At 32.7% G+C, this 26,695-nt stretch overlaps 1 protein-coding gene and 1 long non-coding RNA gene across 2 annotated transcripts in view; both read right to left on the minus strand.

Moving 5' to 3' along the window:
* LOC125054261 (zinc transporter ZIP1-like) overlaps positions 1-17,654 on the minus strand; it is a 36,876-nt gene extending 19,222 nt beyond the window's left edge. The window contains exon 1 of the mRNA XM_047656011.1: positions 17,258-17,654. Within this exon, the coding sequence (XP_047511967.1) occupies positions 17,258-17,552 (295 nt within the window). The 5' untranslated portion in view covers positions 17,553-17,654. The remainder of the gene's footprint in view (positions 1-17,257) is intronic.
* Positions 17,655-18,700: 1,046 nt separating this feature from the next.
* LOC125054779 lies at positions 18,701-20,625 on the minus strand. Its single transcript, XR_007117760.1, has 2 exons — positions 19,488-20,625; positions 18,701-19,219 (listed from the first exon to the last, which is right to left on the minus strand). It is a non-coding gene; the product is annotated as an uncharacterized LOC125054779 (long non-coding RNA).
* Positions 20,626-26,695: the final 6,070 nt, after the last annotated feature.

A 26,695-nucleotide genomic window follows, 5' to 3' on the forward strand; every position in this document is an offset into this window, starting at 1 on the left:
TGATTCCTTTTTAAAACCGCGAGGAACCGAGTAAGATTCATCGTAAAGAATGAGATCCGACGAAACTTAGACTGAACTATGAATCCCGTTTGACAAAACTTTAGGCGTATTTAAGCAAAAAGTACAATTATGTTATATAAATATGTATATATTTAAGTTTTCACTTAGAATTTATCTAATAATCATACCGGTGAAATGTTTAAAAATTTTTTTTTTTTAATTTATTAAACATACTCTGGACTGAAATTTGCTAGGCAACCCATATGGATTACATTTATTGACATACTAGCTAAAAAACCCGGCTTCGCCCGGGAGTTGATATGAGATGACGTGGTAGAGTCGAAATAAAAAAATAAACTATGACGTAAAAAGTAAAAAAAAAGTTTATTGAAAACGTTTTCTCATTATTTACAATACTTGTTTATAAACAACATTTTTCATTTTATTGTCCGGAGTATATATACATAAATTTTTCGGATTTCCTACTCTTGAGCAAGCTACATATAGCTGACCGTGAGAGAAGCAGGATTCTTTGAGGTTAATGCCACAATATTTTAAAGTTTGTCCTTGCGCTTTGTTAATTGTAAAACTAAAGGCTAATTTTATTGGAAACTGCAGTCTTTTAAATTGAAATGGCAATTCCGAAGAGATCAGAGGTATTCTAGGTATAAATACTGTCTATCCTTTGGTCTTTCCAGAAATAAGTTCAGCTTCAATGATATTATTCGATAGCTGTTTTACGATCATTCTAGTTCCATTACATAATTTTGGGGAGTTGAGATTTCTGAGTAGTATGATTGGAGTTCCAATTTTCAGACGAAGGCAGTGTAATGGCATTCCTGGTACTTGTAAAGAGTTTAGAAATTCAGTGGGGAAGTTGACACTTTCTTCAATGGATACCATCGTGTCGATCGATTTATATATTTTCTCTTCACCAGGTATTTTCTTTAGAATATTAAAATTGATATCGTCAACAATATTATTTTTAGTGGCCAAAATAGAGGATATAATATAAGTTAGCTAATGACGTATAAATACACAAAATTTAATAACTTTTTATAGCAACAAATTAAATTTAAGACTTTTTTGAAATTGGAATTTTAAATTTCGTGTCACTACTACACATTTTTTTTTTTTCGTGGGGAAATGCGTTACGCATACCCTCCCGCGGCACGTTTGACCTTGGTGGGGAAGGGTTATGTGGGACTCGCACAACAGTGCATACCCACTAAAACCCCACGGCGCCACCAGCAATCGCCCGGGGCAGGACACGGTAACAGCGTAGCCTTGTCCGCATCCAGCCACGCGATCAGCCGTTAAAATCACGGTCCTCTACGGCCACAAATGATGTGGAATGGACCTTGGCACAGCAAGGGCCTTTCACATCGGCCAATTCACCCTGTTTATAAAGCTGGGGGGGGTCGGGCACGATGTTGCAGGGATGCGTCAGCATCCCTTCTTTTCGACGCATGAACCCCTGTTCCCCCGCTGGAGCAACTGCGTGCCCAGGATTACACACGGGGTTGCACGGTGCAACGGCGGCGCTGTGGTCTCCTACGGCGACGCGGGTGGGCTGCAGGATCATCCTCCCTGGCCCTTTCCGCCTCTTCCTTTTGGTGCATGACGGCTTCACAGAATCTCTGGAAGATTTCCCACATGCCGTCACTGTCCGAGTTTGTAACTGCTACTCTCACAATGTCACTACTACACATGCTACAATTGCTCGCAACGCTTTTGGAAATGCAACCCAAACAATCGTTGTCCTGAATGAAGTTCAAATATTCGATAACAGATGGCACCACTATATTTAATTTCCAAGTTGTAGGGTTGGAAAGTTCCTTATATCTTTAGAAACACGCCCTTTAGATTAAAACGGGAACTTTCTAGCTTCTGTAGCGGTAGCGTATGTAGTAAAGGCGCGAAATTTAAAAACCTAAATTTTTAAATATTTTGAGAACTAATTTGGATAACTAAAATTATGTCGATTTAACTCCAAAATATACGTTAAATAATGACGTATAAATACACAACATTTAACAACTTTATTATAGTAACAAATGAAATTTAAGATTTTATTGAAATTGGAATTTTAAATTTCGCGCCACTACTACACATGCTGCAATGGCTCACAACTATGGAGACTATACACTATGACTATTGGAGTGCATAGTCTCCATAAATGTCTTGAACGAAGTTCAAATATTCGATAAGAGATGGCGCCACTGCACTTAATTTCCAAGTTGAAGGGTCGGAAAGTCCCTTATATCTTTAAAAACATGCCCTTTAGATTAAAACGGGAACTTTCTTGTTCGAGGGGGGATAAAGGGCTATCACACCACATAAGTCCCTTTATCGTGTCGGGACTCCTTTTTAAGTTTTATCGGCACGCACATTTTATCGACTTAGTTTTATTATATATATAGATGTATTAAATTAAATATAAAATAAGTTTCATTAAATAAGCATCTCGGTGAAGGTCGTTGTATAGCGGGATCTTATACTAATCAAAAACTTATTGGATATGACATACGGAAGTTCGTAAGCGTCATGTGCGTCTATAAGAAACTAAAGGTTGATCTGGGTTGTACAAAATGATTAAAAAAACATACGCAGTCATTGTTGATACCTAATTCTACTAGTAATTTAGAGGATCGATACAACCTGCATATTTCAATCATTTTATTTTTCATTTTTGAATTAGAAGCTTCACTGTGCGACTCTCATTCCTGCAACCCTAAATGGAATGGAATGCGCTAAGCATTAGATTGCATCCCATTCTTTGATTTCAGATGATGCCGATTTCTTTGCGATGTTTTTCATTACCGTATGAGATGCGCACATAGAAAGTCCATTATTGAGGATTGCATTAGTATTGTTAATGCAACAGTTATGGTGAGACTGTTTTAAAGCATTAAAAACGCTAGGTTATTTAAAGTTAAGTTAAATGTCTAATAGGTACTCGCTAAAACCAAAGATTTACTAAAACAAAACATACTGTCAATAACCTTAGTCATTTATTTCATATAAAATGCCATCATCGAATCGAGGTATATACATATGATGCGTTAGTTAGGTACGTTTTGAAATAACGTTGACTACAAACAGTTGTTGTAAATCTTATACAAGAATAATTTTTACATTGAATAATTGTAAAAGACTATGCTAATTAAATAGATCCAAGGTTACGCTATTGTTGTGTAATTAATGGCTGGAACTAAAACGACTTAAATAAAGTTCAAAGTTGTTGGAAAAGGCCGATGCATTAATTCCGTGCGGCCTCAAAAAACCTCTAAGCATAACATATCGGATTCATTAAATCAAATATTAATTTGGTTTAATGAATCCAATGTCATTGCCCTAAAACAAAGCCTATTAAAAGATATCGAGATTCATGAACGTTTAGAATTGAAAAAAATATCTATAATTTAGCTTGCAATGTGTAAAATTATGACGTTTTCGTCACGTTCTTTAGTCATTTATATTCTTTATAATTTGTATAAGCTGTGAAAACCAGTCCTAAATTGGTCTATGGTGTGAATTTTTTTTTTAATTTTGTTGTCTTTTGAATTTAGAACCCGGCTATGTGTAGCCATTAACTACCAACAACAATTTTCTAGACAATTGACTTCAGGAAACAACTAAAATACCTTTGTTTTATGGATGTCTAGATGATACATCAAACAGATTCTTTAAAACAAATAAATTATTCTACGTGCATTCACCAGGCGCAAAAAACATATCACTGGTCTGAAATTTATAATGTCAAGCGAATCTCATACATAATTTATTTTATAGGACTTTTATGTTTTTCCTTTCTTGATTATTGAAGATGTCTGTGTAATAAAATAGCACCCTAAATTTCTAAAGGCAATTCACTTACTTAAATTTACTATTTACTTCGTAACTTTATATTTTATTTTACTTGGTACATACAATTTAGATAGGAGTGTCAGCCTAGTAATAAAGAGGCCTTCTACTCAGGGTTAAGAAACCCCTGAGTTATTACTAGTTAGAGCGTTCTAGCTTCGGCTAAAAACTATTTATAACGAATTTCAAGGGACCGATCATTTTTATTCGTTATAGAGAGGTTTCATTATGAAAAATTAATGTATGGGTATTAGGTTAAAGCAAATAAATGTAACTCATCTTTACGTTATAGACAGTTTGTCGTTATAACGAAAGACGTTATAGAGAATGTCGCTATTTAAGTAAAAATCTAGGGTAAAACTCATAAGCGGTTGTGTCCCTGTACGTATAGGGAATAACAGGCACAGTCAATAAACACAAGTAAAAATACGTGGGAAATATAGACAATGCAGGTATTGTATTAAATTACTGCGGAATATTTATGGCAACATTAAAACTGCCAATTGGGGAAAGCCGAGCCGTATTTGGGTCAAGTTTAAAAAAAATATTTTGCAATTAAATTATAAGCTTCAATAGGTAGAATTTGTTTCAGTTTCTACTCTGTCGACATGACAGCCTTGGTGTTGCTTTCGCTGCTATAGCTATGGTTTAAAACATACATTATGTACCTTAAAATAATAATTACAGTCACCGTGAGAAAATTTTTAATACCTTTTCATAATTTACAAGTGTAATAGAAAGTAGGGATTTTGTTATTATGGTATGGGATATTAATACAGATTGCCATAAATTTATAGAAGGCGCATGTAAAATCGGTCACGTATTACATGGAATGTTTACTGGTGAAGTAATTTATTTCTATCATAATTTAAATAGTTTAAATGATAAAGAGAAATGACACTTTCAGTTTTATAATCGATTTATAAATTTATGACACTTTTGGATTATCTTAACTTAATACAATATTAATATTTAATACCACCAAGATAGAGTTTTACCTAAATTTATATTCGGTTAACAGCATTTTAATGATTAGAATATTAACAAATTAATGTGTTTGCAAGGATTAATAAAATGGTAATTTTTATTACACAATAGCAGGAAAGTTTATGGCAACACCTTTGTTCTAAGAATCAGTGACGCGTGGTGACATAAATAACTTGTCATTTCACACACCTATGGTCTATGGATTTACCGGTGATTGTTTATCACCCGCTTTCATAATCAAAATATGTACAACTATGAGTAATTAATGTTTTAAATACCCTGTACATTAGTACAGGGTATTTAAAACATTAATTAATTAGTATGAGTTTGAAAAAGGATTAAATACATAATATATCCTGCGTCCATAGATTGTCCAAACTAAACTATAAACCTAAAGAATTTTGGTGTATGTATGTATTTAAATGTTATTATACATATTATATTAGTTAAATGGATAAACGATGTACGATTGTTTAAATTATATAGCTTTAGTATACAAATAATTCGCCGTCTATTTTCCTTTTCTTACAATAGACTACTGCAAGCTCATTGACTTTTCTATACCTTGGTCAAACATTTCGTGAGTGTAAAGTGACAGTCACCAACAGCGACATTTTTGTATGCAATTTCGATGTAGTTCTCTCAATATGAACGCTCATGTCACCTTGAAATAAAGAACCTTGGGATCACGCAGTACAAAAAGTAGTTTTTTGTACGTTTTAAGAATTGAAGTTGGGATGGTATTCGCTTTCGCTATTAGATGTTTCAAAGTATCGGCGCATTTCTGACAGGCGCACGGTTGAATGTGCAACGAATGTGAAAGGGACAGCTTTTTGTTTGGTAAACGGGAATAATATTCATTTGATGTACAAATCAATTGAATGGTGACCATAAAATTCAAATGACATATATTAAGGAATAGTATAAAATGGGTGTCTGGTATATTATATCCAAATATTTGTCACACATGGTGATAATTATTAAGGTATATTCCATAAAAATTATCACCACCAATTTCCTGTATCTTATGGCTGTACCGCCACAGCAATATTATTTATGTAATCTAGTAAAGTATATACTATGGCAAGTGTTCTTATACTTAACGTTACAAAGGAACTCTTTGTATTTACTCAAACCTGTCTGGCAACTTGCGCCTACTTCGGACCAAATGATTCGCTTTATTAAGCTGTTCCGACATTCAAATAAGGCTTTCAACAAGGAAATACAAGTCGTATGTTTTGTCCATATGTATTTAGATGTTACTCGTCTGTACGTTTCAAGAATACTGCTAAGATACCTAATAGTTTTTATCAGCGTATTTGTTTATTAGTTAAACATAAGTAAGTTAAAGTATATAACAAAATAAACCAATATTTAACCTAGCAAACGCTTTATTAATTTATGGTAATTATTATTTGACCTTAACGTAATTTATTTCCTCAGTTTGTTTACATTTTGCAGACATTTTCGTTCCTTTAAAGTTTTTACTAAATATTTATAATAAAGCATGATTAAATTCAGTTTTTGCTCAGGCAACACTTAATTTTTAATAGCTACACATAATTTATAAGAGCAATAATATTTTCCCCCGAAAAATTTCGGACGAGTTGTTTATAATTTTGTCGAAGACGAAGGGAACTTTTACTTTGCAGTATAATATTAAATACTAAAAGAAAATTGAATGCTTTTCTGAATATAAGAAAGTTGTGTTCCGTTAGTATATGAAACGTGTGTCAGGTGTGACATGTTTTATGGCGGTTGTACGTGACATAATTGCAAATCTGGTATAAAATGCGTATCGGAATTCACATTCATAAATAAGTACGTTCTCTACTAAAATAGTGCCCATTCATTGTATCTCACACAGACGCCCCTGATGTAGTCAAACCTGTTTCATAAACCTGGCCAGAAACAATAAAAAATTGTAAATATTTTTTTAATCTGATTACTAAAATGATTTGTAGTTTCTTTTTATTTACAACTTTATGATAAATTAATCTACATATCCACGCAGAGCGTGTAAACATCCCAGTACAGCGACGAAATGTTGCCAACACTAAGGGTACCATAGAGACCAAACTTTTTAAACTTCTATTGTTTTTGTCTCATTTTATTTTGTGTGGTTTTTGTAAATTGTTTGAATTCGACAGATAAACACTGATCATTCTAACATATCGTTATAAGATAGATAAGATTTTCTGGCTAAGAAAATAAGAATAACATTTTTAATATCGATTTTATCGCATACAAAAAAAGACAAGAATGTTTCTCCGATTCCTAATAATAAATATTTTTTTGAATAAAATGACAACATTATCGGTTGTAACGAAACGACTGTATAATGCTATCTAGCGGGCGTCGTTACTCGTTATCAAGTCGTTATGATAAACATAATAGAAATAGATTTATATCGCTGTAAAGATAATTCATTTCTCAAGGTGGCTAAAATTTTTGTCAACATTTATCATAGCATTTAAACTGAATTCTACGTAACGCACGAACAATTTTGTTACTGGCACATCTATAATGAAGAAAAGTCTATAAATCTTGATCAAATATTAGATATGTATCATATATTTGTACTTTTACTTAAATTCACATATATTTAGTTGACAATGTAAAAAGACGGAATGGCGCGTTTCGTTTTATTGTAACCAATCACTTTTAAATGAGAACCTGGCTTGATCTTTATGTGCTTTGCTATCCCGTCTGTGCAACCATAACGGTGGCGTATTTATTTATTATGTCAAATAATTCCAAATAAATATTATTTAAATATGTTAAACTTCCAAGGAAATCTTCTTCTTCAGTCTCACTCTTCATATCTGAAAGTCGTGTTAGTGGCGACGCACCACTTCCTCCACACTCCCCTGTAGTCGGCAAGCATCTGCACCTGGGAGATGGTAAGACCTTCAAGGGCCTTTACTTGATCGGTCCAGCAAGTAGGGGATCGTCCTCGGCGTCTAGTGCCCACCAGTCTGCCAGTCACGATATTTTTTCTAAATTTTCTGGTTCTCTGCGCTTTGCATGTCCAAAGAAACTCAGGATTCATTCGTAACAAAGTGTCGAAAAACTATTTGAAGTTATACTTCTTTAGGCGCGTTATGAAAAATTTATGAGAGTGAAATTTTACGATGCGCGCGAACCGTTACACAAAATTATCAGTATGAACCAGCCGGGCGCCGAGCGTGCGCAAGCGAGATGGCAATAAGACAATCTACAAGTAAAAAGAAATAGAATATGCGTGAAGTTAGCAGCTATGCCAAGAATTTTGAATGACCATAATGACCTTTCACAAGGACTTATTGTTACTTAGTTAAAAGGTTATGAAACATACCTAGTTATTAAATTGAATTAATAATATAATAAATAATAATAATAATTATTATTATTAAAATTAATGAATAATTGAATAATATACTAAATATTATTAAATTATTAACGTTAAATATTTATTATTAATTACTTAATATTTAAAAAAAATAAAGAAAGCCAAAGAAGTATAACTTCTTACGCGTGTACATATAAGTACACGCACCCTTTTTTATTTTAAAAAATACATACAACCCCTAATTTTCACCCCTCTACAATCAACCACTATTTTTTATTATAAATGATATACATGGCAAAACGACGTTTGCCGGATCAGCTAGTAAGAAATATAAATGTATTTTTAAAATGAATAAGTTTTTTTCTAACTTTCAAAACTTCTGGTAAGAAAATAGAAACTTCTTTTCAAAAAAAAAAATTTTCAAACAGCGGCCGAATCCACTTTTTCAACGTCAAATCTTATACTGTCAATTTGTTTTACTACGCAATTTATTATATTTCTATTATATTATTTTTATAACATCGAAATCATCACAAATGAGCTGCCACGATCTTAATCCTAATGAAAATCAAAACGCAACCGAGAACAAACAAGAACAAGAGAATACAGGCGACGGTGATAAACAGACCGAACAATGGCCCACTACACCCAAGCTCAAAAGAAAACGTATCACCTATATAAAAACACGAACGATCATTCCACGAAAATCAAAAACCATAGCGTTAATATTAATAAAATCATTTATAAAGGCTAAATCTAAGCTGCATACCAAAAATAATTTGGTCCCCTTGCGAATACATTCCCCTCTACCAACGCAAGCTGCAACGAATTGAAGATTGTTTATTATGTCATCTTCAAAAAGCCCGTAGAAAACAGATATTCGCGTCTTATGGTCACTAGAGATGTCGCCACAAAAAGCGACTACAGCTCTCGGATAAGTCAATGAATGCGTTGCCTATTTTAAAGTCATTATTGGGAAGATCTCCATTGGAAGTTGGGTTTTGGTGGACCAGTTTTGTGATATTTTTGTTTTGTTACTTACTTACCGTTAATATCGAGATTTCATGTTTTATTTTAGATGCTAATTAGAGTAATATATAAATCGAATTTTCTATTTCTTTCAATATTTTGTACACAGAAACCCTTAAACCGTCATATTAAACATTTTTGTATTAGACAAAAATCAGTAAGAGGAGTTGTTCGGATTCATTCAGCTGAGTTTCGTCATCGGACGTCGAGGCGGAATATACAAAATACCATCTGTGGCACCTCGACGTCCGTCGTTTCACAACTGAGTGTTTCTTAAGTGAAGTATTTCCGAACCAATTTGACTAAGGGTCCTTCAAGAAAAGAGCGTAGCAAATTCTTAAAAGGCCAGAAAAACGCGCTTGCGAGCCTCCTGGCAATGAGTGTCCATGGGCGGCGGTATCACTTAATATACGATGAGCCTCATGTTACATAAAAATATAATAAAAATAAATCGCTGCGCTAGGTGAAGTGAATTAGATAATTTATAATGCGAGGGCATATGGGGTTTAAAAGTTTCTGCGTTAAACGAAAGGGCATCTATCGACCGAAAGTTGGAATTATAAGTATAACTACGTTATAACCTGTTTCATATTATATACGACCTATATATATACTATACAGGGTGGCCAAAAAGTCGTGGATCAAACGCAAATAGGGGATAGATGAGGTCATCAGCTGCAAAAAATTGTTCTACGGGATGTCTCTAAGCTCAACCCCTGCAGAGTTATAATTTATTTTGCGTTTTATAAGAATATTGACTTTTTTTCACTAATTCTTATTGAAATTCGAAAAAATCTACATCCTGTATCTTTTTCATAATATCCACTAAATTGGTACTGATGAGTTCTTGCGTTCGACATACTATTTATAGTTGTTTATTGAGAATACACTCATCAATATTATCTTCAATACTGAAGATAATATTAAGTTATACGATATAATATTTTTTTCCTGTAACCGTCTTCGGACCGGCGTCAACCGGACTCGGTTGTTTCCATAGCTTTACAGGGAATCCTAATAATATATAAAACATATAACTATGCATATTAGCTTTGGGTATAATTATCGTGTTAAAAACATTGAAATCACTGTAGGTACAATGTATAACATTACGGCAATTGCTTGAAACGTTGTCTTTGCACAATAGTTACCAAACCAACTGGATTTAGTATGTGTAAGACTGGTGCAGTGATTGTACGGAAGTTCCTCAGTTCAGGAAATGAGATATAAAGCGCTGTTCTCAAAACGAGTTACACACAACATTAGGCCCAGGTGCTTGTATACAGGATGTTTGAGTTTGGAGAGGTAGAAAAGCGCCTAATAGGATATTTGGTGTTAATCACGTACTTTTTTCTAAGGTTTAAGAATAACTTTAGTTCTCCTAAGATTTGTATACATAACTCACTTACTGAGAATTAATTAATAATCAGAGCGCACAGATGTACGTATATAAAATAATAAACTCGATCAGTCAACCAAGAAAAACATAGATATTCGAATTTGATTTTTTAGTAGGTTTGGCATTGATGGCACAGTCTGATATTGCAAGTTTATATTTATTTTATTATAAGACTATTTTATTTTTAGTTTATTGTTCTATTTATATATTTTGGGTCTATACATGGTTCACAAACCATTTTAATTATCGGGTTTTATTTGTTTTTGTTTAAATTAAGTAAAATTTTAATTGTATATTTTAAATTTAGTGTATACTTCCTTTAATACTAAAATGATATTCAAAAAATGTATGGTATATTTCAGAAAATTATTGTTAACTCAGGTTATACAAGTACATGTAAGTGTAAAAGTTACATGTAAAATTAAAAAAAAACCTCCTACATTAAGAAAGCTAAAACGATAAAATTCCCTGATTTCTCCGTTTATAGCTACTTTCATATTTTGCGGTCATGTGGTCACTGTGTTTACATTTTTAAACCAGATTAAGTTGTTATGCAAACATCTTATTTGCGTACAACTGTTTTTCAATTGTATTATACTTAACTAAATTTGGTTTGGTCAAAGCACCAAGTCATTGTTTAGAAGCGCGGCATCCAAAATTAAAATAGCCATGATGATCGCCAACCTTCGCAAGGAGATGGCACTATAAGAAGAAGATTTGTCGTATTCCTGATCACTAAAGGTCGTGTTTAGTTGTTCTCCTTTCTGTTTTCGATCATTAACTACTCTACTGCTGCTCTGGAGCTGTAGCCGCGCTTTGGTCGCACCCCTGACGATGTGCGTGGCTTTTTAATAACCATAACTTATTATCAAGAGGGCTTTAGGTCGTTAAGCATAAATAATAATAAATATACCTTAGCCTAAAGTTGTTAGGTAGGAATAATTATGACTACAAGCCAGTGCGCCCTCCCTTCGCGCAGAAAAGCCCCTATGTCAAAAGTATATTGGATTTGATATACGTGAGTCATAAGTGTCTCTAAATTTAGTAAGATGTTTTCCTTAAAAGTTTCACAAGTGGACAACACTAAATGGACAGCAGATTGCATCTTATCTATCTCTAATTTTTACTAATTTGATCATTTTTATTTTTATGAACAAGTAGGTGATGGTCAGCCTTCTGACACATGTCTTCGACTTGGATTTGAGACACGCTTTCCTGATGATGTTTTACTGTACCGTACGAGCGTTGGCACATAGACAGTAAGTCAAGGAATGAGAATGAAACAAAGTCTCAGTGCAGCCTTGCGATTCTGTAACTCACTTTTCGAACTCACACAGCGGTTTTCGCATCGGCGGTCTCTCTCAAATCAGTCGTGAAGTAGTCATTTTAAGATTTGGCATTCTGAAAAGGTAGAAGCTCCTACTACATAAAAGTGAGTTACAGAATCGCAAGGCTGAGTGGAACGCTGAAGCCACTAGGCCAACAGTGCTATTAAAAGTGGAAAGCTAAATACAGCTTTCTGTCGAAGATTAGTAGGCGAAGGGGTCCGTTACTTTATTGATATAATTAAGCAACTACTAAATTAATATTTATTGATTGATGAACAAATTAAGCATATCATTTATTTAATCGTACTTAATCCCCAATTATAAAAGGTATCTATAGTTAGTTGGGTTAATATTTGTATGATATATAAATTTAAAATATTCCTTATTATAAAACAGTTTTTGTTTTGTCTCTTTTCATCACAGCGTAAACATGAATTCACAGAAAGAGACGAAAGTGTCCTTTACATGAGTGCATATGACTGGTTCAGTTTTTACTAATAACCGCAATCGTAAAATTACCTTTTTAAGCTTCATAACCTGTTACTTAAACCATAACTAAACTAATTGTTTCGGTCATTATATAGTAATTTTAAAATGCTTATATCTTACAGAAAAAGAGAGGTCAATCACCTCTAATTTAAAGTTTAAAAAGGAATTTCAATTGCAAATATTAAATTTGTTAAATAGCTTATCCGCCAAAAAAAAATTAAACGAGCTACTTTAATGGAATATTAATTATAAGCGATCCTCAGATTTGATGTATTTAAGATTTCTAATTACCTTTTGGTTATAGCATTAAATGTGGATTACAGCAAAAGCTCGAGATATTTAGGAAACCTGTTGATAACAAAAGTTTTTCACTAAATAAATTTAATAGGCTTAGCCTATATCTTGTTTATTGACTTATGATCCAAAAAAGACCAAATTTAGAAGACAAAAAAATAATTTTGTAAGGTTAACGTTAATTACTCAATGACACTATTTAAACATAATATAATATAATATTGTAAACTTTATAAGATTTTTATAAAATACCAAATTCAATGAGCTTATTTTTGGATTTATCGCAAAGCATATTCTACTCCAGATAGATAGAATATTTGGTTTATTAGATTTATTATAAATAACGTTTTTCAGAATAAATGGGGCACAATAAATATAAATTCAATTAGAAGAAATACCTATAAAATTATAATTATGCCCAAATAATGGATATATGATTTAACAGGAAAAACATTATCTAAACATTATTATCTTTAACTCATTGGCAGATGAACCGGCACGTATCAGGTGATGCCCCGTAAACATTTCCTTGTCACGAATCGAGTACCAAACGAACACGTATTCGCAAGTAGCTGGTTATCGTGGGAAAACCCTAGTATGCATCTTTGCATTCTATTCGCGAACAAATTTTCCCTGATTGAAATTTCTAACATTCATCTCTCTTTTAATTTTCGTCTGTTTGAAGAAGTTTGATAGACTTCAAAGCGTAGTCTTTCTACTCGGTAATTTAACACAATTTTTCAAAACAAAAGTTGTAACCGTATTTAAAAATATCTTCTAGATTTAAAGATAATAGCTGATAATGTGAGCATTAAATGTGGGTCGCTCCAATTGTACGAGTATGTGATGATGACACAAGTACATTCTACGGATTAGAGATTATTCACTGATTTGATCCTAGCACCAACTTGAAAAAATCAGCCGAATTATGTTATCAATTTGACGTAAGTCACCTTACGATGATTTATATATCTCGCTGTTCTGTAGTATTATTATGCGTTCATGTAATTCCATAACATTAATATCATAATATAAAAATCTGTTGTTTATAAATTAATGGATATAGTGTGGTCAATGTCATGTAATCTTATTTTTTTAGTTATTTTATTTTTTAATTGCTAACTAACTATCTATTATGTTATTTTTTTATTAACCAATAACACACAAAGACAAAATTGTTATTCATATTCATATTACTCTTAACTAAAACAATATATGATTATAATCTGAAACAAATAAGTTATTACCTATATACGTATAATAACTAAAATATATTATAGAAAAGAATCCCTCTATGCAGCATTCCCCCTTTGAATAGCTAGACTATTCTTTGTCCGAGGTTGCCAGGTCTTCGGTCTCATGTGATGTCTATGACTAAGCTTTCTGGTATTTTCTTAAAAATATAGATATATTTATCTATACTCTCAAGAAGGAGTATTTTATTAAAAGAGGTCTTATAACAAGCTTTGAGATACTGACATAGAATATGACATAACAAATAATTGAATTTCTTTTGATTATAAATTGACATTTGCATGCTAGTTTTTTTTTTAATTTATCCATATTACATGTACCGCTTTCAAGTCAAAGTATAAAATAAAATATTTATTTATTATTATTATTTACTCAGCAAATATGGTTTCAGTGATTTCCGAACTGAATAAATGTTGGCGGGAATTCCAATAGTGAACCCAGCCATGCTGTCAAATTCTTAAGCAAATGAGCAATTAATATAGTTCAAAGAATTAGTATGCTAGACTCGCGGTGGTGTTTCCTTTATTGAATTGTAATTAGCTGCGTCCGGAGCCAAAGTTGTAAGAGGAAAAATGTGATTCCGATGAATAAATTATAAGACTTTGTATGACTCCATTATTAGGAAGCTTTAAAACGTAAGATAACATAATTTCTTTATTAAAACAACGTTTAACAATGCTTGAGTGCCCTGAGATATCTGCAATATAAATCCATATCTAAACCTTTCGAAATCACAATTATAAATAGACTGCATTAGGCAAGATTCGTATCAGTATGATATGAAAATAACAATTATCTACCCTGTGATATATATGAACAAATAATAATTGTTTATTACGACGTAAAAAAAATCAGTGGCGCTACAACCTTTTTAAGTATAGTCCACAGATTTGTGTTTCATGATCAATCAAATCTCATAGGCAAGTAGGTGATGAGCCTCCTGTGCCTGACACACGCCGTCGACTTTTTGGGTCTAAGGCGGTTTCCTCACAAAGTTTTCCTTCACCGTTCGAGCGAATGTTAAATGCACACATAGAAAGAAAGTCCATTGGTGCACAGCTGGGTATCGAACCTACAACCTTAGGGATGCCAGTCGCAGGCTGAAGCCACTAGGGCAACACGCTCATTACGACATTACCTACGCCAAATTAGGAAGAAAAATACCGCGCGATTTAGATCAAACATCTTTCGCAAGTAACATTATTTTATTTAAATAAAAACATAGTTTTGTAAGGTTTTATTAACGGTTAATTTAAATTTAATCATTATTGTCACCTTATTCTTTGATTTACGTCATATTTAATTAGTTATCTACACTGCGATGCCGATGAGTGAAGCAATATAATCTGGTACTTAGGGAATTAGATCGATAAAGAAAATAGAAGTACTCGACGTAGATCTCTTATAAACTTACTCGACAGGAAAATTTGCTTTTGCGGAAAAAGATTTTCTAAAGTCCTGTTTTTTTACAATTTTTAAAATACGCTAACTAATGATACTTCTAGGTGTGCATATTTCTAATACTTCCGTATCATAGTTTGACAAGCCCGCCATGATATTATATGGTTTGTAAAACCTTATTTAAATTCATTGCCATATTTTTTTAATTTAAATTGTCGGTGAAAATACATAAACGCTATCAAAAAATAAATTAACTGCCAAAATTGCTGAATGAAACATATAAAAACATAAGTTAATTATTTTAAATCGTAAATTAATTGAGTAACTTTTATCGCCTTTGTTAATTCAAAACATACACTTCTACTGAAATATCCTAATTTGTACTTGCGGTGAACGGTCACTGACATACATACCCAATGACGTTTACGCAACCATTAGATAATAGTGACACTATATATTAAAAAACGTATGTCAATGAGCAATGGAAATATCGAATAGATTTTCTCACACTTTTCTCCAAGAAAATTCATAGGTAGCAAACTCCAGTCGGGAACGGAACTGACAAATGTTCTTAATATGTTGTTTTGTTTCTCTATTTATTTGCTGTGCCCCATAACGTAGCGTACAATGGTGACCTATTTCCACTAATAAATAAGACAAGGATATTTGTAAATAAATGTTGTTATTATTAATAATTTATTTGTTGTACCTCTGTTATTATTTTGTTAGTTAAGTAATCGTTGTAAGAAAAAAAAACTTATCTGAATACATCGTATTAATTTTGCTCAACTATGTAAATATCCTATATCCGTTGGTCACGTTTTACTTGTTTTATTCGTAATTTTAATTATTTAAAAAGTTCCTACATAATATGTTACATCACGTGAATGACCAGGCTATTCAACCTCTTGACACCACGGGCCTAGTTAGAAGACTTAAGGACTAAACCATTTCAACTACTGAATTAGTGTTAGTGCACGTAAGTCTTAAGTACTAAACAATGGTAAGTGGAAAAAAAAAATGTATAACACAAGAACAGAGTGCCTTCAAATTAGAAAATTTAAGTAGTGTAATAACACTACTTAAACTTTTTTTTAGTGTCCTATTGGACACTTCCTTATGATAAATATCCTTATTAGTAAATTAGGTTAGACTTAAGTTACTTATTAGTCTTAAGTTAGGCGAGATCGTAATTTTCCAAGACACATGTATTAAAAAAAAATTAAAAAATATCTGTTACAAAACTCACAGAAAATAGAAATAAAATCTTTAACGACAGGTCAAATATAGCTAAGACACCTGTCAAATAAGCCAGTATTTATTTAAATCAACCTTGAGATACCGCGCTAATAATATCCGGTTAAAATGTCTAACATCGACTATATACTAGACCTACTCAGTTTTTAATTATATATTTAGTAGTAGCAATTGACAAAGAACAATCAACTACAAAACAGCAGACAATGCAGCCGAAACTAATTTGCAATTATGAAGAACACTTTCCGCTAATGTTTTGACATTTACCGGCGACTTCCAAATAATGAAAAATTCTCTTTGTTTTTAAAATATTTTGAGTGGACATTGTTACGTTTTTACGTCGTCCATTCCATTTAATTTTATTAATTAAACGTTATTTCTGCGTGTTTGCCGAAATATTATTTTGTAGACATTTCATAGATCACAAGGACACGATATTAATTAAATAAAGATTAGACTTAAACAAACAAAGCAAACCCGAGACGCGCAAAAATTTTGCAGGTTAAAAAAATCATTTGCTATTCGGAAAAAAATTTATGTCCATTAAGCGGAATATACGTTCGTAATTAATAACCGTAAAGTTGAATCGTGCAGTTTTTAATAACAGAAATAAAAACTTACCAACTAGATGGTCGATGTTGTGGTTCACTTCTGGCAAAAGGTGCATGAAGGTGGTACACAATAGAACTCCTCCTCCAAACGAGAGAAGTGATGCCACAATTCTATTAGAGGACTTAAGGTTTTCGGCGTCATTTGGAGTTATCCATCGGAACCGTTTCGCGAGCAACATAGGAACGATACCACAGAGCATGGATGCGCAGAATAGAACTGCCATAGACACCCCCTTGGCCACGATAACACCCTGGCTTTCATCGTGGTCGTCGTGGTCGCCGTGCCTTATCGTAATGCTCTCCATTTCTACCGGTGCGAGAGTGGTGTTTGTGTAACGTGGGATGAGTTTTTATAGCGGTTTATCAGTGCGCGTGCGCCGGCTTTGAGCGACGCGTTTGTACTATAGAACGTCATTGAGGCACGTTAGCCAGTTCGTTCCTCTCCCTTAGCGGCGCAGCCTTCGATCGTGCTACAATTAACACTTCGGCAATAATATTTATGAATCAGAATGAAATCGAAAGTGCAATTTTATGTTTGTATAACTCACATTATAATTTGTATGAAAATTTTTTAGTGTGATTGAACGAGTGTTGGTACATCTTGAGTTAAAATAAACCTTGAATAAAGATTTTGTTTATCTTTATAGTCGAAGTTACCGGTTATAAATTATCTTAGCTTAGTTAAATTTTTATAAAAAAAAGTTTATTTTTCGATTTTAATTATTAATGTTACAAATGTATATTAAATAAATGCTACACGTATATAATGTCATTGAAATAGAACCATCCCAAGTAACACGTAATCTGTATATTCACTGAAGTAAAGACTGATTTACGTTTTAAAGTCAGACTATCACTTTAAATCAGTTTTGACTTAGTTTAAATGCTTTTCAGTGGAATGTGGTAAAATTTAAAATGCATGAAGCTATTGTATGGTCTAAAAAATAAGGTTAATTGGCTTATAATCATACTAAAACATTAATTACTTTTAATATACAGCACCTTAAACAGCATTTACACTAACACAAAGGTTAAGACCTTATATTAGTAAATAAGAAAACCTAATACATTAAATAAACGTTGTCGAAATACTTTATAGTGAACTTAGAATTATTAACACATTTTTAAGATTAAACGCATTTTTATAATCTTTTCTTATGCTTATTTACAGCTAAGCATTAGCCAAACATTTACTAAAGTTTTAGCTCTGTTATCTTCTTACTTTATTGTTACTTTAAAGCTTTCAGCACTATTTAGATAAATAAAAATTTAATTTTATTACTATAGGTCATAATTTGGCCATAAAACCATGAGTAGTATTATTATTTTCATTTGTGCGTTAGTATATATATATACTCATTAGTAATTTTATGTCGCACGTGTCACGTTGTTGTCATGAATAAACAGTGGAAAAAGCCTAAGAGAACAGGTGGAGTAAAGAGAAAGACAAAAATGGAATACTCAAATTTTATATCTGGTTTAAGTAATGAAAAACGTGTTCCAAACAATGATACACAAAATACAGAACAATCGGTAGTTGTGTATGAGCCAAGCACCGTTCAAGAAGTTCTAGCAAGTGGTTCCGTAGTACATTCAAGATTTGAAAATGAAAATTATTTTGCAGAAGTGTTACTAGTTGGTCGGCCAAGTTATTGAAATCTGGTAATCCTGACATTGCGAGCTGGGTTTCCCTTTGGGCTTCATAAATAGTGGGGCCGGTATCTGTGTCGCTATGCTGCATCATAATTGACAATTCCTCGTCAGCATCTTCATAGGTTAAAAAACCCGTCCGTTTGACTTTACAAGGCAACACTGACCAATCTGCGCGAGGCTTGGAATTTTCATTCCTTACTAATGCAGACTCATTAGGTCTTTTTGGATATCGCAGTTGACGCTGACTTTCCCACCCGCTTGGAACAATAAACAGTTTAGTTGATCCCCTTTCGGTCGTTTGCACAATTTTAAAAGGCATCTGAAAAAAACAATTGAGCTTATTTAGGACTTAATAGAGAAGGTACTTTACCTTAAAACTAAATAAGTACCAGTATAACGCGTGCCCTTAAAACGTATTTACAAAAAGTTCCTTTAATTACAATGTGCGAAAAATAAGATTATAATATCGTGTTTCAATTCACTAGGTACTTTTATGTAGTGGCACGCTTAGCGTAGGAGTATACCTACCTTAGTAGGTAATCTACCTTATTATTCCTTTCCTATACACACTACAACTAAATTGGTACCTGTAAGGGATCGTGATCACGCCGGTGTTTAAATTAATCAAAAATAAAATACACAATATTTAGCAAATGAGCGCGCGTCGTCACAGGGACAGGAATCAAGTACTACTAATGAATAGAGGTCGTTCTCTTGGTGCAAGTGACGTCACGTTTTGTAGGGATTGTTGTTTTATCGACTTTAAGTCGCACGTCCCGTTCGTTCTATTCGGGCACATGATTCAGGGAATTCCCCAACTCATTTATTGTGATAATGATTTTATACTTACACTTGGAAAATTATCTAACTGGAGACAGATAAAATATGAAAGACGTGGAGTAGGGTATCATGTAATTAAGGGATTCTAAATTATTATTTCGGTACCCTGATTAACACTATAGCAATCCATTTTTATGACGTATAAGGGTAATAAACATTATAACATGCCTAAAAAGTGTTACTATAATGCTAAAGATATCACTTAGATATTTTTTATGTAGGTTGAATGACTTAAGCTATTTTTTTATACTATAATAAGACTGACAACATTAAAAGACACTAGTTGAAAGTTTAGAACATTAATATTACATGACGCCATTTGCTTTCTGTTTTCTCGAACATAAAAAATAAAATTATAACACACATATGAATGAAATACTACTTATTATGTTTTTTTTATAAGCGAAGTATCGATAGAAACAATTTTATACGTTAAAATTAATGAAATCGTTAAAAAATTACAAAAGGTCAGCTGATGTCGATTCTAAATTTGTCCCTATTTTTTATTAAAAAGCATTTCTGTGACGGCGCGTGAATTATAAGCCACAAACATATATATATTTTCACATAAGACTAATACCCCCAACTCATTTGCATTCAAAACAAAATAAAATTGATGTTTGTCTTACCTTATGATAAATTATTTTCAATTCGCACAACACCAATGCACTGCAATACACTAAACGAAATATATATAATCAATTCGGACATATAAGTTTCGATAAGTTTTTTCAAATATTTTTATACAAAGAAAATAAAACGTTCAGCCTTAGAATAAAACGTAACTTTGGCATTGTAATTCAAAAAGCTGTATAAAAGCTGTACTAACATCTAAAAAAATGCTTTTTACATTAGAATATGCTGTCTCACAACTTTACTAATGTCTGTCTTTAATAACATTATAAGCGCTGGTTAGCAGCACTAATAATATTTAAAAATGCTCAAAGCCGTATTATTTGGGGCCCAAATTGAGCTTATATGACACTTATAAACTTATAAACGGCTGATATAGTGCTACATATGCTGCTCATATACTGTTTTGCACGTAAGTCCATGCTGTTGTACGCTTCTTATAATGTTGTTTTGTGTTACTTGGGATGGACCCCAACATTGCGAACTCTACCAGGTCGACTCTAAATATTGTCTGTAATGGTTCGTGTATATATAAGATATACTTTATAAAATATGCTGCTTTGGAAGATCCATATTCGATCCATTATCCATATTTTACACAAACAAAGTCAGGCGTTTCTTGGCTAAATAAATATACTTATAGACGTTTAAAGTGCAAAACATGAGACATGTGACTCAATCTTCAAATACTTGGCCTCGTGTACAGTGATTGATCTTGCACAAGAAATACCTGTACTTGTAAATGTTGAAATAAACAGAACAAACATACTAATGCATCGTTGCATTTATCACTATGAAAAATAACTATATGTTATATCTCTAAGCCTATATTCCAGAGAAAGACAGACAGACAATTTCCTCGTTTTAAATGAAGTATTTGCGTTTTTTAATTAGAAAATTGTTAATAGACAAAGACTATATGTCGCAAAATGTATTTCGACATTTGTTCATGTGCTCAGACAGGTATCGTTCCGCCTTTGAAGACAATATTTTTTACACAATCTCTGTCAAGATATCATTTTATTACCTCCTAATCATATACCAGACTGAACAAATAGCAGAAATGTGACGAATATTTCAACTTGAATAATCACTACATAGTATAAAACAAAGTCGCTTTCTCTGTCCCTATATCCCTATGTATGCTTAAATCTTTAAAACTACGCAACGGATTTTGATGCGGTTTTTTTAATAGATAGAGTGATTGAAGAGGAAGGTTTATATGTTTATATGTATAAATGTAAATAACATCCATTAAATAATGGAGAAATACTGTTTTTTTTGAGGATTCTAATGTGATGTCGTAAATAATTACATTTTTTTGCTTACATTGCAAACGCAAGACCCTACGAGATTTATCAAAATAATGTACTAAGTATTGTACACATTGAAAAGGTCTACAGAAAACTACGCAATGGTATGTCTATCTCTTATGGATCTCCCACAATAAATTTTTTTTTGTCATTTACTTTTTACGACAAATAATGGGTAATTTTCGAAGCGATTTTAACCAAAACAGCATTAATCCTTATCCAATTAAATACCGTGAGAAGCCGTGGCGGGTCGCGAGTATTAGAAAAATATCAAATGTTTTTATATTAATAATGTATACAACAACCAAATAACAGAATATAAAGTAATACTTAATAACCTTAAAAAATATAATATAATAACTAAAATATATAATTAAAAGGAGTCCCTTTTCGCAAGGTTCTGGCAGCGTTCTCCCTTGAATAGCTAGACTAATTCTTTGTCCCAGGTAGCTGCCAGCTCTTCGGTCTCCTGTGATGTCGACTAACCTTTTTGCTATTTCCATAAAAAGCCTTATAGCGCTAGGACCCCCCGGATCAACGGTCTCGAATGAGAAATCATATTTGGACCCCTAATTGTATTATATTTTATAATAATTGAATTTTTAATATATCTATTCAGAAATAGATTCAACAAATAGTATTCTTATATTTTATTTTTCAATTTATATATACCTAGTCCAGCCATAAGTTCTGTTACAAATGAAAATTCATGTACTTATGTACATACTAGTGGACCCGACAGACGTTGTCCTGCATGGTATTTCAAGCAATCAGTAAAGCAAAGTATGAAAGTACCGACTGCAGCGCCATCTGGCGGGCTGATTTGTGAATCTAAACCATTCCCAGATCCCCTTGAACACACACAAAAAATTTCATCAAAATCGGTCCAGTCGTTTGATAGAAGTTCAGTGACATACACACTCACAGAAGAATTATATATATAAAGATTAACAACTTGAAAATTGTGCAAATTCCGCGTAATTTTTCGAAGAATGTTCTCCCTCTTTGCAACGACGGTGTTTGGCGTATTCGATTCTTTGAAACACCCTTGACGATGCCAAGATCGTTCTATTCATCAAATAAGTGTTTAGAACATATGCACCGAATGGCGGACGACAGAACCAAGCGAGAGGCAAGGCAAGAGAAATCCCGGTAGCCCAAAGCTGCGTTGGTGGGATGGAATTGTCAAGGACCTCGAAACAACAGGGTTCGGAGGACATAAGAAGCACAAGATAGATTTCGATGGCGAAAAATACTTGCGGAAGCTAAAACCCACAAGGGGCTGTACATTGTACAATCATTGATGATAAATTCCGCGTAATTATTATTACTAAGTACCGAATTATTTTAGCACTTTTTTGCATTTATCTTTTAATGTAAATTAATCCCTTTCGTTATTTCAGTCATTAACTCGATTAGGAATTAATTAGCAAGAATATGTCTAGTTTATCATCATAATTATCATTGACCGCGTATATTTTTTATATATACGTAGTTATGATTTTTATCAATGTACAATTAAAATATATCTCTTCATTAGCCGTTATAGGTATTTCTGATACTTAAGAACGTTGAGGAAAAGTGGAAAATTCCTATAAGGCGGCCAACACCTTCCTTTCCTCCTTTAATCATCTAGATGCAATGAAAGCTTTAGATTATCTTCAATTACATATTAGTCGTTCCACAACTAAGCGTGTCTTAAGGCATTTTTTGCCGCGCACCACTATGTGGAACCAGCTGCCCACTGAAGTATTTCCGAACCATGAATTGGTTAGGGTCCATCAAGAAAAAAGCGTACCAATTCCTAAAAGGCCGGCAATGCACTTGAGAGCCTTCTGACAATTTGAGTGTCCATGGGCGGCGGTATCACTTAACATCAGATGAGGCTCCTGCCCAGTTGCCTTCTATTACATAAAAAAAGTAACAATTTAATGTCTTTATGCGAAAGTTACTTTCCTTATTTTTGCAGGATGTTAATATTAGTTTCTCACGTGTTTGAGCTAAACTATCTAAGTGCATCCCCAGGTAAGCTACGGGTTTTCCTATTAATTGTGAGATTCCCATTTCCCAATTGATATCCAAAGTGAGATTACTCAACTTCAAAGTGACCTTTGCGCATCCTTTAGTTAAGACTTTTTATTAATCGTCCAAGACCTGGGATACACAACATCCTATTTTAAAATTGATGATTCCACCTTTAATTAACAATTTATAAGGCAGGCAGTGTATACATATTATTATGTTGTGTGTAATGGGTAGTCAAAACACCAATAATATGATAAAGAAAATTAAAGTAATTTTCTTTTTACTTTACGTACGTAAAGTTTCCTATTACAGACCATCCACAACTCGGTCATTATAAGTCATCCCTCCAAAATCTACCTCCCCTAATATTATATATTTTCGAAAAGTTAATATAATTTTATACCACGATACGTAAAACCCGAATATATACAAAAGGAAAACATCATGTATATTTATAGAAAGTATTCAAATAATTATATTTCTACGACGAATAATAATAGGTATTTGATTCGAAATATTTAAAATGGGTTTTTGTTGTAATAAATTACGACTATATCTTAAACGATACCGTTTATCGTGATCGGGCTTTATCTAAATCCTTTGTTGTTAACGGATAGCTTCGTTTTACGATTGATTGGATAACGGCCGTTACATACAACTTATATAACGGCACGCATGATGCTTATCAGCCCTTGGAGCCGAAAAGATTATTCGCATTACTGATTATGACAAAACATATTTGCCATTTAATATACTATGTAGCAATTTTGCTTTGTTTTACGTCTTTAATTTAATAATAATCGTTGCAACATTGAAAGCCGGCTATAGGTATATAAGGACAATGTAGAATCGACATTGTAGATTAACACTTTTTCGTATGATAAAGGAAAACATTGTAAGGAAACAGGAAACTTCCTTCACAACTCAGTCATAGCGATTCCAAATATTTTGTTTGCAATTTTGATATAGTAGTTTATTGAGAGTACTAGGTATATCAAAATACTTGAGCATATAATTGGAATTTCGGTATGGAATGACTAAGTAACAACTAATGAGCACGGCTACTCTAGGAAACAAGTAAAACGTGTACGGTAGAAGATAGAACAATAATTTTTTTGGTTAGTCAAGAATATAAAAAGTTGTAAGACGTTATTATTTTACCGAAAATTTTTTTAAGGAAGCATAGCCAGTGAAGTGTGGGCAGAAATATTTCGATTTTTTAGGAGTCTACTATTTAACACTTTTCAATATGTAAGCACATATTTAGTTTTTATGACTAGATTTAAAAAAATCAACTAAATCATGTACTAAATATTTTAAACTTTGTACGCCACTAAAACAAATCTTCACATAAAAACAAGTAGGTAGGTAATTCATAGGTACTAAAAATATATTATAATACACTGAGAGTGGAAGAATGTGGAATGTGGATATGCTTGCATCGAGTTAAGTAGTCAGGTAGGAAGTTCTATACTGGAGATGTCTGGTAAATTTCTTTTGTATGAGTTCTATACGATCGCTATTTGCATTTTGCGGGTTCCATACTTGCGAGGTATGTAGAGTATACCTCGCAAGTAGTTAGGTAACATAGGCGCTGTACATAACTTTTAGTGTTTTGACTTGGGTGAAGTTTGTTGACGCCCTTAAAACAAATCCTAACATTTTATAACCTTAACGACCAATCCTATCAATACATTAAATATAGTTTGCTGTCATGTAAAACTCCAAGAATTTTAATTACGTTGATATTATTTAATACAGAATTTTCAAGATTATAGGTTTGTATAACATTTTTATTTGATCTTGAGTATGTCTAGGAAAAACACTTAAAGATAAGGTCAAGTTTATTATTTCGACAATAAGCTTCAAATATTTAAGTTTTCTTGTCTAATGTGTATTGTTCAATAGAGTTATATTTAATTGTTCATATTGTCAGCGTTTAGTACTATTTTAGAGTAAGTTTGAATATCTGTTACAAGAAAAAATAAAGGCGAGTATTGAGTACACCCGTGTCATTACAGTACACTCCACTTTATATTCATTCATCAGCTTGAGAATCGTTGCTCTCCGGAGTAACCATTTGTCAAATGAGATAGTAACACAGTTTACATTTCTTAGATTAAAGTTACCAAGGATCTATGTAATGCAATACCAATGATGTATCCTGTGATTTTTGTAACATACGTTCTTTTAATCTCTGTGCAAAGTTTAACTAGTTTCAGTTAGCGATATAACGTCGTAAGAATTAGTAATACATTTCTAAGAAAATTGCTGCACTTAGTGCGTAAACCACAGAGGAAAGACTTTATATTTAAGCCGCTAAATATTTTCCGCGATCCACGTCCTTTTGTGCTTGCCCGAGGAAGGTGAGACGGCGCTAACGTGTCCAGACAAGTAGCACCCCATACCAAAGCCAGTCCAATCCAGCAAGATCAAAGACATCCCGTGCAGCCGCTTGCCAACGTCTCTTTTGATGACTGTTGGCTCACAAAATGATTGGAACATTGAGGCAAGACAGGGTTTTTATTATTCATGCAATGTGCAATAATAACAAAATTTTAAAACATTATACACATATTTACTACCCCCAGTATGCGATATGAAATTTATGCGGATATATTACTTATTCAGAGCCAAATTCTCTAGGTCAATCCAGAAAAATTAAATATACGAGATCTTTGGAGGCAAAAGTATACTGTCTAACCATAACCAGGAAAAAGTAATTGAAAACATTATAAACATTATTTCTGAACGCAGTATGTTACGAGTATAACATGTATTTTATACACGCATTTTAAATTGGCTTTCTGTTTATTTTAAAATTGTTTTCAAAAAGAATTTGATTCATCATGTAGCGCTATCTATTGTCGAATAGCAGAATAAATATGACATACATCGTCAATGTCAATGTCAGTGTCAATGTGTCATCTTCTAAATTTACAAATGACATTTTATATGTCAAAGCCAAAACTGACAGCGATAAA

The sequence above is a fragment of the Pieris napi genome, chromosome 12 (assembly GCF_905475465.1).
Source record: "Pieris napi chromosome 12, ilPieNapi1.2, whole genome shotgun sequence".
Lineage (NCBI taxonomy): Eukaryota > Metazoa > Arthropoda > Insecta > Lepidoptera > Pieridae > Pieris > Pieris napi.